The 13,284-nt window shown below is 52.6% G+C and overlaps 2 protein-coding genes across 4 annotated transcripts in view; both read left to right on the plus strand.

The window, feature by feature from the left end:
* The window catches only part of LOC144728157 (hexokinase-1-like), a 50,940-nt gene extending 42,902 nt beyond the window's left edge, over positions 1–8,038 (plus strand). Inside the window, exons 15-19 of the mRNA XM_078607487.1 lie at positions 1,773–1,956; positions 2,433–2,588; positions 3,286–3,373; positions 3,984–4,129; positions 4,283–8,038. Coding sequence (XP_078463613.1) covers positions 1,773–1,956; positions 2,433–2,588; positions 3,286–3,373; positions 3,984–4,129; positions 4,283–4,427 — 719 coding nt within the window. The 3' untranslated portion in view covers positions 4,428–8,038. The remainder of the gene's footprint in view (positions 1–1,772; positions 1,957–2,432; positions 2,589–3,285; positions 3,374–3,983; positions 4,130–4,282) is intronic.
* A 1,208-nt stretch (positions 8,039–9,246) lies between these two features.
* Positions 9,247–13,284, plus strand: part of RNF216 (ring finger protein 216) — a 30,071-nt gene continuing 26,033 nt past the window's right edge. The window contains exon 1 of one of the 3 annotated variants that reach the window (XM_078607489.1): positions 9,247–9,370. The gene's annotated coding sequence lies outside the window, so the exon portion shown is untranslated. The remainder of the gene's footprint in view (positions 9,371–13,284) is intronic. The other 2 variants (XM_078607488.1, XM_078607490.1) reach the window with 2 other exon arrangements.

Raw genomic sequence — 13,284 nt, forward strand, 5'->3', positions numbered from 1 at the left:
ATTTCTTAAAGAAGTGGGACCACCAGGGCATCCTTCCAATCCTGTGGAAATCCATCTTGTGGTGCGGACGGTCGTAATGGTGTCATACAGAGCAACCTGCACACAGACACCACCCTTTCTCAGCAGTTCTCTTGAGAGGGCATCTCTGCCCGCGAAATGTTCCTGGTCTGAGGCTCTGGATCACTCTTTGGACTTCCTCAACAGATGGCACCTCAGACAGCCGCTCACAGGGGGGCAGCCACTTCCAACACAATTTGAGGCAAAGCATCCCCAGCAGGGTCGTCCCCACCTTGTCCTCGTAATGTTATCTGGGCTGGGGGATTACTCCTCCCCCAAGACCCCTCAGAAGTGGTCAGCAAATCTGAAAACCTCTTCCTGGGGATCAGAGATTGGATCGCCACTCTTTTTCCTTAAGGATGGCAATACGTGTGGTGTTGCAAAGTTACCTTATTGATGGAGTCAGAGTGATTTGTGATTGCCGGCTACTGAGGCAGCTTCCATTTCCTCAGCAACCCCTGACCACCACTCATTGCAGCATCGTGCGGCTCTTTGAACCTCCCAAGCGATTCTCCGACATGGGTTGTTGTAGACGGTGGAAGTGGGCCTGTCTCGCGACCAGCCGGAACACTTCCTTCGTCAGCCAGGGTCTCTGGGGAGGTCTGAACTGTGTTCCCGTTGCAGCCATAGCAGCCACATGAGCCACAGTCCTCAACCTTACCCATTTACCCTCGGCATCAGGAGGAGGGTGGGACTATGCCAACCACAGCTGCATGTGATGATGAAATTCTAAGCAATCACCTTCATCAGCTACCTCAGACCAGGCTACTGTGGGTTTCAACGGGGTCTTAGGTGGACGCCCAACACTGCAGTGGAAGAGTGGCAGGCGCATCTTACAGATGACAAGCCGATGGTCATTGGCCATATCGTATGAATGCATGTATGTGTTGAACTTCTTTCGCAGCATACGTAGCCGGCCATGCTAATCAGAAGTGTGGGGGAAGACAACAAACTAAACACAAAAAATATATCAGCTCCATGGTAGCCCAAATGCATTGTTCCATCACTTTGTAGTCCAGAAGATATTTTTTCTTGGACCCGGCGTGCATCCATGATGTTTTGTGGATGCGCCGATCCTGGTACAGCATGTTGGTAATTACAAACCCATTGGCTGCACAGAAATCTAGCAGCCTCCGACCGTTATTATTGAGCTGATGTTCCCCATGCCTTCCAATCAGTCCATCCCAGGTGACTGCATCAGTACCCACGAGGACATTACACTCAGCCATGCAGATGACTCTATGCCGAGGGGTCACTTTAGCCAGCAGCAGGAACACGATGTCATAGAAGGTATCTAACTCATCAGCCTTGCCTGTATCCCTCCATTGATGTTCATCTTTGGTGTGGGTGCAAGCCACCGCCACCACTACCACCACCACCATCACCATTTCTCGCCTCCTGTTGATGGGGTGGGCGAGCCCACAGTAACTTCTCACTCCTTACTGCCACACTCCCACGACCCCTTCATGATTTTCTTCAGAAGAAGAACCCCTCCCTGTCTATTGAATCCACCTTGCCTAACATTCCTCCACCGATGTTCATCCTCTATCTCTTACCCATCTCATCTCTCTCCCATCTCTCTCACCCATCTCTCTCACCCATCTCTCTCACCCATCTCTATCACCCATCTCTCTCACCCATCTCTCTCACCCATCTCTCTCCCATCTTTCTCCCGTGTTTCTGCCGTGTCTTTTCCATGCCGCGGCTGTGCCCAGGCACGGGCAGCAACTGCTGCTACATGGAGGAGATGCGGAACGTGGAGCTGGTGGAGGGCGACTCGGGCCGCATGTGCATCAACATGGAGTGGGGCGCCTTCGGGGACTCGGGCGTCATCGACGACATCCGCACCGAGTACGACCAGCTGGTGGACGCCGGGTCGCTCAACCCCGGCAAGCAGAGGTGTGCGGGAGCACACTGGGTTGCACGGCCTGTCTCGGGCACATGTGTACATGTGTGTGTATGTACATGTGCGTGTGTACATGTGCGTGTGTGTGTACACTAGGAAGACAAAGGTGGCCAGGCGTGGTGCTGGCCACCCACACCCTCGTGTATTGTGCCAGCCTTCATAGGTACTCGCTAACAGCACTTGCCCCAACAGTCTGTTACAGGCTATACGGGGGATCTTTGTCTTAGTTTTTTTTCTGAATGGTGGCACAGTGGCTATCGCATTGAGCTCTGAACACAGTCCGATTCTCGCTCACGACCAACATTAGTAATGTTTATTGGAACTGATCCTGTGGCCTCCCCTAGGACAACTCAGCCTTAAATCAGTACCTGGTGTGGTGTAAGACAAAGTTGTAGTGCCGTTCTTCATAGGTGCTCGCTCAACAGTACTTGCCTCTCTCGAGGCCTCACGGGGACCTGTGCCTCTGCAGGTTTGAGAAGCTCATGAGTGGGATGTACCTGGGCGAGATCGTGAGGAACATCCTCATGGACTTCACCAAGCACGGCCTCCTTTTCCGCGGAAAGATCTCCGAGCGTCTCAAAACTCGCGGCATCTTCGAGACGAGGTTCCTCTCCCAGATCGAGAGGTGAGCCCCAGGGATGATGGGGGGAGGGGGGGACAGAGATGTTGCCATCCACTCAGACTTGCACAAATTCGGACGCGTGGCCATCTCCATTCATCGTCCCGTGTGTCCCCGCGTGTCCCCGCGTGTCCCCGCGTGTCCCCGCGTGTCCCCGCGTGTCCCCGCGTGTCCCCGCGTGTCCCCGCGTGTCCCCGCGTGTCTCCGCGTGTCCCCGCGTGTCCCCGTGTGTCTCCGCGTGTCCCCGCGTGTCCCCGTGGGTCCCCGCGTGTCTCTGCGTGTCCCCGCGTGTCCCAGCGTGTCCCAGCGTGTCCCCGCGTGTCCTCGTGTGTACATCTCCATTCATTGTGCCGTGTCGTACTCGTGTCCCCATGTCCCTGTCTGTCCCCGCGTGTCCCCGCGTGTCCCCGCGTGTCCCCGCGTGTCCCCGCGTGTCCCCGCGTGTCCCCGCGTGTCTCCGCGTGTCCCCGTGTGTCTCCGCGTGTCCCCGCGTGTCCCCGTGGGTCCCCGCGTGTCTCCGCGTGTCCCCGCGTGTCCCCGCGTGTCCTCGTGTGTACATCTCCATTCATTGCGCCGTGTCGTACTCGTGTCCCCATGTCCCTGTCTGTCCCCGCGTGTCCCCGTGTCCCCGCGTGTCCCCACGTGTCCCTGCGTGTCCTTCGCCACTCATCGCCCTGTGTCCCCCCCGACTGTGTTCTCACAGTGACCGGCTGGCCTTGCTGCAGGTGAGGAACATCCTGCACGAGCTGGGCCTGGAGAGCACGTGTGATGACAGCATCATCGTCAAGGAGGTACGGGGGTGGTTGTGGTAGTGGTGGCTGTTATAAGATCCTAGATTTGAAGTTGTCGTGACTGCAATGATCCATACTCTTTGTTTTTTTTGGTAAAGTCAAGTAGGTGAAAACAAAATAAAATAAAACATAAAATAATTTAGTTGCTTTATTTGTATTTTGTTTTCACCTATGTGACTTTACCGAAAGAAACAAAGAGTATGTTATAAGATCCCCCTGCCATTCTTCCACTGCTGGTGGTGGGCATCCACCTAGGAGCCCATTCAAACCCACAATAGCTGGTGAAGGTTACAAGCAAGAATTTTATCATTGTTTACAGCGGAGTTAATGGGAAATCGACGATCGTTCAACGCGTGTTTGCTTACCGAGCAATTTTCGCGGAACGCATCTCGCTCGTTAAGTGAGATGATGCGCCTGTCGTTTGTTCTCACTGTGGTGCTGTGCCGCACTGGTGTGTCGTTGTCTCACCGTGGTGCGGTGTGTGGTGCGGTGCTAGGTGTACTGTCATCTCACTGTGGTGCAGTGTGTGTTGCGGTGTGCGGTGCAAGGTGTGCTGTTGTCTCACCGTGGTGCGGTGTGGTGTGTGGTGCCGTGCCATGTACGGCGCTAGGTGTGCGGTGTGGTGTCTCGCCGTGCCGCCCAGATGTGCGGTGCCGGTATGGCAGCCATCGTGGACAAGATCCGTGAGAATCGCGGCCTGGAGCACCTCAAGGTCACGGTTGGGGTGGACGGCAGCATGTACAAGCTGCATCCACAGTGCGTATCCCTCGGGGGCACAGGCGGGGGGCATGGGGGGGAATGGAAGGGGGACACGGGGGATACGAGGGGGGGTTGGGGCATGGAGGGGGAACGCAGGGCTATGAGTAGACACTCACCTGATGATTGTGTGACTCCCGTGTGACCCACCAGCTTTGCGCGCTTCCTGCACGACACGGTGAAGCAGCTCTCCCCCAAATGCGAAGTCAAGTTCCTGCAGTCGGAGGACGGCAGCGGCAAGGGGGCGGCGCTCATCACCGCTGTGGCGTGCCGCTTCCGCAACACCTCCGAGTCCTAGCCGCCCGGCACCACCACCTCGCACACCAAGCCCGCTCAGCACCACACCACCACATGCTGCCACCGGCACCACCGCGACCAAACACACCCCACCGCCACTTGGCACCACCACCACACACAATGCCACCACCCAAACCGCCACCACACCACGACCATCACTGCACATACCGCCGTCGTGTGCCGCTGCTTGGAGTCTTAACCGTTCCACCACGGATAACCACTTCTACCACCCCACCACCACCATGGGGCACACACTGTCACGGCAGACACAACCTCGGACAACCACTACCACCACACAAAACAACGGACAACCACTACCTAGACCACCACACACCAACACGGATAACCACTACTGCCACAACCACAACACACAACCACGGACAGCCACTACCTCCACCACCACACACTAACACGAACAACCACTACCACCACACACTGCCCTGACACGCACGTCCATTTGGGATCAGTGTTCATCGATCGCTCACTCCCAACCTTTAACCCCTGTAGCCCCAACACTCCTCTGAGCTGTGAGTGGCAGGCGCTCCCCACAGCCGGTCCACGGTGAGGTCCCGGTGAGGATGCGAGAGTGAGCAGTGGTGAGTCGCATGTGTTTGGTGTGGGTGTGTGTGCCTCTGTGTGTCTTTGTCTCTTTGTGGCTATGTGTGTCTGTGTGTGTGTGCGTGTATGTAATTGTGTGTGTGTGCGTGTATGTAATTGTGTGTCTTTGGGAAGCGGTAGTGTAGCGGTTAGCGCGCTGCACTATGAACCCGGCGACCCAGGTTCGATTCCCGCTCACGGCCAACACCAGTGGCGATTATCTGAACTGGTGCTGGACCTCCCCTAGGTCGACTCGGCCTCAAATGAATACCTGGTACGGTGTGTAAATATCGTCACTGGGGAGACAAAGGCGGTCGGGCGTGGTGCTGGCCACCCACCCCCTCGTGTATCGTTCCGGCCTTCATAGGGTGCTCGCTAACAGCACTTGCCCCCTACAGTCTGTTAAGGCTATATGGGGGATCTTTGTCTTTGAATGCATGTCCGTGTGTACCTGAGTGGGTCCGTGTGTCTGTGTACACGTTTGTGTACGCGAGTATTCTATACATGTGTGTTTCAATATATCTGTGTGTGTGTGTGTATCGCTGTGTTGTGTCTCTCTCTCTCTCTGTCTCTGCTTGGACAGTCCCACACATTTCGCGATGAGACGCGTTTATTTTAACTCCATGATGCACCTTACGTCGCCACCGTTTCCCACTGTAGACTATTGAGGCCCCCTGGTGAAGTCGGTCGTCAACACTGTACAGGCTCCTGTGACAAAGTCCCAGCACAACATCAACACCATAACAACACAGCAATAACCCGGAGCAGATCCCGGTTCAAACCAAAATGTTACCACCGAAACACAGGTGCCAATATCCAGACTGTTCCGGGTCAAAGCTGGACAGGTGGCTCCCCTGGGGGCACACCCTCTGGGCCACCTTGGAGGCCACCATCCTGGTTACTCCCTTGATTACCCCTTACACAGTCGGATGGTCTCACATCTCCCCCTGCTGCTTTGAAGCTTTGGTTCATCACCCCCCTGCGACGTTTGCCGTGGTATTTATTGAATCTGGCCGCCACTCGATTTGGCGGGGTGGCCTCTGCGTCCAATCAGTTCTGTCGTCCAGCCAGCCGGCCACCCATCGTGGTGAACCTTGTATAGAAATGGTCGTTACGAACCTCGACCTGTGATCCGGCACTTTGGGAAGGGTAGGGGTTGATGGTTGGTGGATAACACAGATTTGTGGAACTCCCAAACATCTCTCTCTCTGTGCTGCTGCTGCTAATACAGGGGATGGCAGTGCAGCAAGCTGAACTCGTCTGTGTGGCAGAGCAGTTGAGTGTTGCAGCCCGGTGCTGGCTTCTCTCCGGGTTCTCCCGTTTTTCTCCCACGTAAAGAGAGCACAACTCTCAATTACTGGCAAGTGAAGGGGATTGGCCAAACGTCCCGACGTGGCAGCACCCCTCTTGAAAAGCAGTCTTGAGATTCGGCGAGTCTTTCCAGGGTAACTTGATGTTGTTAATACTGTATTTGTCTGAGCCCGAGGGATATCGATGCAATGTACTGTTGTGTGATGAGGGTGTTGTTGATGATGATGACGACGCAGTGTGGCGCTGTGTTATGGCTAGAGGGGTGTGATTGGATGGCAATCGTTATGAGATGATTGATTCATCCAATTAGCTGGGCGATGATGATGGCGATTGATAAGGGATGACGATGAAATGAGGCGGCTGATGATGGTCATGATGTGAAGTTCTGTCTCCGAGTGCCCCCCGTGTGTCACTTTAAGTCACTCTGTGTTGCCGTGTGTCACCGTGTGTCACCACGTGCCACTGTGTGTACCCATGTAAACACTTCCTCGGCATGTGTTGGCGACGTCGCTTCTGTGTGTGTCTACTTGAAAGTCGTCCGCGTGGTGATGATGAGGACTATGACGATAGATGATGATGATGCTGACCATGATGACTGATAGTGATAGTGGTGACGAGTTGCCACCTTTTACACATCATCAACACTTGTGCAGTCTCCCACACTTAAATTCAATGCCACCAGATCTTGGTACCAAAGCAATTCCAGTCACAGGAACACAGATGCCCAGACAGGTGCCAACCCCGGTGGTCCTAGTGAAGGTGATTTTTTGTTTTTATTTTCGAGCCGCCCTTCCATATGCCGGTAGTGGCGTATCAGACCGCTTTACGTCACATCTTGGCATATTTGAAAGTGGCACCCCCCCCCCCAGTGGCAGCTGTCCCCTGTGTGGCATGAGATGACTCGGACCCTGGCCTGCAAGCGGGCGTCAGGCTGTCAGTAGGGCGGTGATGAATGCTGATGCTGCGTGGAATCCCAATTGAGTAACGATTGCTGTGACGATGTTCACGATGTGTGACAGGAGAACTGATAATACTGATGACGACGATGATAGTGATGACGATGATCGTGATGACAATGGCGGTGATGACAATGCTGATCATAGCAATGCTGATAACGGTGACGGCGACGATGACAATGCTGATGATATTGAAGACGGAGCCGAAGACCATGCGGATGACCCAGGCTGTGCGCAATCACAAGCTTTTATTTATTGTGCGTTTTGTGTAGAGTAGCGCGCGGCGTGCCCCGCCGGTCTGTGTGCTCACCGTGCTTTGGGGGTGTAACGACTCCACAGATCAATCACCGGATTCTCTCTCCACGCTGTTAGAAAAAATTCGATAGCTTCACTCGAGACCCCTTGCGGCAGCCACGAGCGGAGCGCTAAATATTTTCCCCCCAAAAATATGATAAATCGTCTAATTGCATCGTTACACCCCTCAAACGATTACAGAGCGGCGCTTCTGCGTTCGTCAATCGCGACAATGTCGCGTGCGGTGGGATAACGTGTGGGGTGCGCTCACCTCTTCTTCCGAGACGGTACAGGTCAACGTGGAAGAGTAGACCAAAAATATCGGCCAGAGCCAATCGGCGGTGGGCTTCGAGCCGCCGCATCGCTTGAGGATGTGACGACTGCTCTGTCGTGGCTCTGTAAAATGGCTCCACGTGTCTCTGTGGTTGTGAATAAAGAAGCGCCGTGTCCCCACCCTTCTGCGCCTGCGCCGCGTCCAATGTCTACACTGCCAAAGAGGCATCATGGTCGGTCTATCATCTGGCAGTCGGTAGGACATTGCTCGTGATGATGATAAACGCCTGGAGAGGCGCACGCTTGGAGTTGCACTGAGAGATGGCAAGAGGAACATGTATGTGTAGGTGTGTATGTTGAACTTATTTCGCACCGTACGTAGCTAACCGTGTTTATCTGAGGTGTGGGGGGAGGGCGACAAATTAAACACAAAAAGCATTTCTAAAGAGATGAGTTTTCAATCCAGATTTGAAAGTGCGTAGCCCCAGTGGCTTCCGAATATCGGAAGGAAGAGCATTCTAGACGGCCGCAGATGCGCATCTAAAAGTGCACGATGCAGTGACCGTCTTTGTTCTATGACTAGCCAAAAGCCACCGCGAGGATGACCGGAGTTCATGTGATAGTTTATGTTTCTTGAGATCAGAAAGGCATCTTGGTTTATTTGTGGCAAGGGTTAACATATACACAGGTTGATAACATCACAATGACCTCTATTATGGGCTCGGGCAGAATGTGCCACGGCTAAGGGACAATGATGGCTGGTGGTCGAGAATCTCGAAAGAGAGTGGCAGCTAGGGAGTAGAATGCGTCCTAGAGCACGTCCATAGAGGAGATGGAGCGATGTAAATCCTCTCGTGTGCAGAAGCTGAGTGAATTGTTATATCATAAGATATGGTAATCGTTGGCGATAGGTTTGGGGAATTCCATCATCCATCTACTATTTAACTTTTTATTTTACCAGGTAAAGTCCACTAAGTGACGTAGCCACATATCTCACCGAAGTGACTTATCACGTAGAAATGTATAGCATCCAAATGATTGAAACGCATGTTGATTCTAAATGTGGAGGGAAAACTTGAAGAACCCGGAGCAGAATCCACACGAACACGGGGAGAGACATGTAAACTCCAAATATACACCAGGTCTCAGGGTCGGGATCATACGCACGACCTCCTGCATACCAGGCGAGCTAGTTAACATATCGCTGTCGTGGCGCCCCGAGCAGTGGATCGACCATGGCCGACGTTGACAGCATCGACGAGAACTTCAAATTCCCACGTGCCAAACAGTGACGTCACCCCAACGCCCTCGGTGTCACGTGACCGAACACCCCTTCCCACATCCTTTTCCGTGTCACGTGACCCCTCGCGCCCCTCGTCCAATCAGCGTTGAGGGGATCCGGATCCCGGAAACCCGGTTCTAGATTCTTCGGAAAGAACCGAAGCTGAGAGGCGGCGAGTCGCGACCCTACTTCACCACTCTGGTCAACGCGGGCGGCCACGTGGGGAGCACGGCGAGTACAGCACAACACCGCGCGTGCTGCTGCTGCTGGGGACGGAGCACAGTTCGATTCCCGCTCACGGCCAACACCAGTGACGATTGTCTGAATCGGTCCTGGGCCTCACTTAGGTCGACTCGGCCCCAAATGAGGTGTAGCGATGTGTAAACATCGCCACTGGGGAGACAAAGGCGGCCGGGCGTGGTGTTGGCCACCAACAGCCTCGTGTGCCGTGCCGGCCTTCATCGTAGCTCGCTAACAGCACTTGATCCTGCAGTGTGGGAGGGCTATCGGGAGATCTTTGGATTATGGTTGGAGGCGTTTTCGTGTCGAGGCACTGGCTGCGATTGACCAGCACTTGGCCACGCTGGTTCAGCGCGGCCTGGGGGGACGCGATTAGCACTGCGAGTGCACTACTATGCTGGGTTATGAACATTTGGGCTTGCCTGTCGACGGCTGTATTGTGTTCGGAGCTCACAATGAAAGATCTGGGACAGTTTTCATCATCGGTGAGCTCCTCCGGCAGGCGAGGCTGGGCCATGTAGCTCGCATGCCCCCAATCAGCTTCTGTTTGGCCGGATCGAGGGGGCTAAACCAGCGCGGCACGGGCTAGAGAAGAGATGGACTGATTCGGTACAGGAGGACGTGGAGCTGAGTGGCCTTGTAGATGACTGATCACAGCGGTGTCAAGATCGGCCTCTGTGGAGGAGGCTCGTGAAGGACGCTGCTACTGGGCAGTTGGAGGCAGTCGCCTTCCAACAACAACGGAGGGCCGAGTAGCAACGCTCACAACAACGTGCGGAGCGCTGCGTGACTGAAACGCAGCGAGTTGATGCAGCTGGTGCATCTGCCAGTCAACCCATGGCACCTGGGCCTGTTCCGTGACCTGCGATCGGGTAGTAGTGTTGGTATTAGGGTAGTAGCAATGTGGGTGTTGGTATTGGGGTAGTAATAGGAGTGTGGGTGTTGGTATTAGGGTAGTAGTAGTGTGAGTTGGTATTGGGGAGTAGTAGTGTGGGTGTTGGTATTTGGGTAGAAGTAGTGTTGGTATTTGGGTAGAAGTAGTGTTGGTATTTGGGTAGAAGTAGTTGTGTTGGTATTGGGGAAGTAGTGTTGGTATTGGAGTAGTAGGTGTGCGTTTTGGTATTGGGGTAGTAGTAGTAGTGTGGGTGTTTGTATTAGGATAGTAGTTTGGGTGTTGATATTGGGGTAGTAGTGTGAGTATTGGTATTGGGGTAGAAGTAGTAGTATTGATATTGGGATAGTAATGTGAATGTTCGTATTGGGGTAGAAGTAGTGTTGGTATTGGGGTAGTAGTAGTGGTGTGGGTGTTAGTATTGGGGTAGTAGTGTGGGTGTTGGTATTGGAGTAGTAGTGTGAGTGTTGGTATTAGGATAGTAGTCGTCGTGTGGGTGTTGGTATTAGGGAAGTAGTCGTCGTGTGGGTGTTAGTATTGGGGTAGTAGTAGTGTGGGTGTTAGTATTGGGGTAGTAGTAGTGTGAGTGTTGGTATTGGGGTAGTAGTAGTGTGGGTGTTGGTATTGGGGTAGTAGTCGTCGTGTGGGTGTTGGTATTGGGGTAGTAGTAGTGTGGGTGTTGGTATTGGAGTAGTAGTAGTGAGTGTTGGTATTGGGGTAGTAGTCGTCGTGTGGGTGTTGGTATTGGGGTAGTAGTAGTAGTGTTGTTAGTATTGATATTGGGGTAGAAGTAGTAGTGTTGGTATTGAGGTAGTAGTAGTAGTGTGGGTGTTGGTATTGGAGTAGTAGTGTGATTGTTGGTATTGGGATAGTATTCGTCGTGTGGGTGTTAGTATTAGGATAGTAGTCGTCGTGTGGGTGTTGATACTGGAGTAGTAGTGTGTGTGTTGGTATTGGGGTAGTAGTCGTGTGGGTGTTGCGTGGCGCCGAATGTAGAAGCAGCTTTGGGGACGACGAGGAGGAGGATGCAAAGAGGCATGGCCGACGTGTGCAGTCTTGCGTCAACATCGCTCCTGGGGTGTGCTCACGTCGTGTTCCGCTGGCGATGTCATGCTGATGATGTCGTTCTGATGATGTCGTGTCGCTTGATGTTGCTATTTTTGTTGTTGTGTGTTGTTGATACATAGTGGTAATGGACTGATGTTGCACTCATGTGTTGATTTGTCTGTTGGCGTGATGCTATATATATATTTTACATCGACCTGTGTTCAAATTGTGTCAATAATTTATTTATTATGGTCACTTGGAAAGTCCCTTTTGACATTAACTATCTCTAGCATGTCGGCTATCACGCACATAACATACACGCAATGGCACGTATACACAGATTCACACATAGACAACGTAATGCAACGTTTCCCCCCCATGTAGCCTTAACAGACTGTTGGGGCAAGTGCTGTTAGCGAGTAGCACCTATCTACGAAGGCCGGCACAGCACACGAGGGGGTGGGTGGCCAGCACCAGGCTCGGGCCGCCTTTGTCTCCCCATTGGAGATGTTTACACACCGCACCAGGTACTCATTTTTAACACCTGTTTTGTTGCCAGAAAAAAAGGGGAAAACCTATTCTCATATTTTGGTACTGGCAAAGGAGGTCCCATGATGTAGCTGCTCACCCCGAGCTCTCATTACTCTGATAGTGCGTGTCTTTGTGCTGTACGCCTTTTGGCGTCCTCTGGTCTAACACCGTTTAAGACGAGGCACGAAAGAAATCTGTCTCTGGTGTGGACCAATCGGTTTCAAAGACAATGCATATATTATCAGAGAATGTTTTTTGTTTGCATTCTGACCACAAGTATTTTGGTTAATGCAGACATGATTCCTTGTAAAAGGTTGCAGTTTGGTGTTTTAATATCTTAACACAACAGTTTTTTTTTGCCACAAAAAAGGGGAAAACCTATTCTCGTACTCATTTGAAGTTGAGGCGACCTCAGGAAGGCCCAGGACCACTTCAGACAATCGTCACTGGTGTTGGCCGTGAGTCGGAACCAAACTCGGGTTCCTAGCTCCCTACACACCCACTCCGTACACACCCACTCTCAATTGAAAACTCATTTATTTTTGTGTTTAGTTGTACTTCTCCCGCACCTCCGATTAGCATGGTTGGCTACATACGGTTCAGAATGAAGTTCACTATACATATATGTACATCCACTCAGCCACTCGCTCACCCACCGACACTCACCTGTCCAATTACTCATCCACTCACTCACCCACTTACTCACGAGTTGATGCGGGCACTGTCGGAGCCATTAGGGGGGGTGGGGTGGCACGTGCCCCCCCAATGATCTAACCGAAATTAGGGATTTTGATCGGATCATTGGGGTTTATTAGTAATAAATCGGCATTTTGCGACCCTCACTGCCACTGTGTAGCATATTTTTATGTGCCAGGGTCTCTATGAGATGATAGGGCAATAGTCTGAGTCCATAATTGACAATAAGTAACGGCAAAGCAGTTAGAAGTGACTCACAGAATTGTGCGCAGTTGCGTATACAGTACACGACTTCCCTGAAGGCATTCACCCTCAGCGAGCGCGATGCCGATCACACAACGCGGTTTGAATTCGACCCTCGATCGATGGCTGCGCCATCGCCGCACACGCTCGCATAAAAAGCAAGGGACAAGTCCTTACTTACTAACAACTCCTCTATCATTCTTCATTGCTGGAGGGGTTGCCCCCGCTACCTGAAAATCCTGGCTCCGCCATTGGATGGGGTTGGTCTAGTATTAGTCACTAGTTGATATGGGATGGGGTAGGTCTAGTATTAGTCACTAGTTAAGTGGCAGTCAACTGCTCATTCACTTATTCCTTTATGCAGTCCATACTTACTAGTCAGTACGGTACATTACTTTGTCCGTATCGCACTCGTATTGGATTTTGAAGCTGCCATTTGTTTTCAGGCACAGCAAGCTCGGCCTCAGGTAGTCTGGTGGTCTGATTCGACGTTGCC

This window comes from Lampetra planeri, chromosome 27, assembly GCF_965212315.1.
Source record: "Lampetra planeri chromosome 27, kcLamPlan1.2.h2, whole genome shotgun sequence".
In the NCBI taxonomy this organism is placed as follows: Eukaryota; Metazoa; Chordata; class Hyperoartia; order Petromyzontiformes; family Petromyzontidae; genus Lampetra; species Lampetra planeri.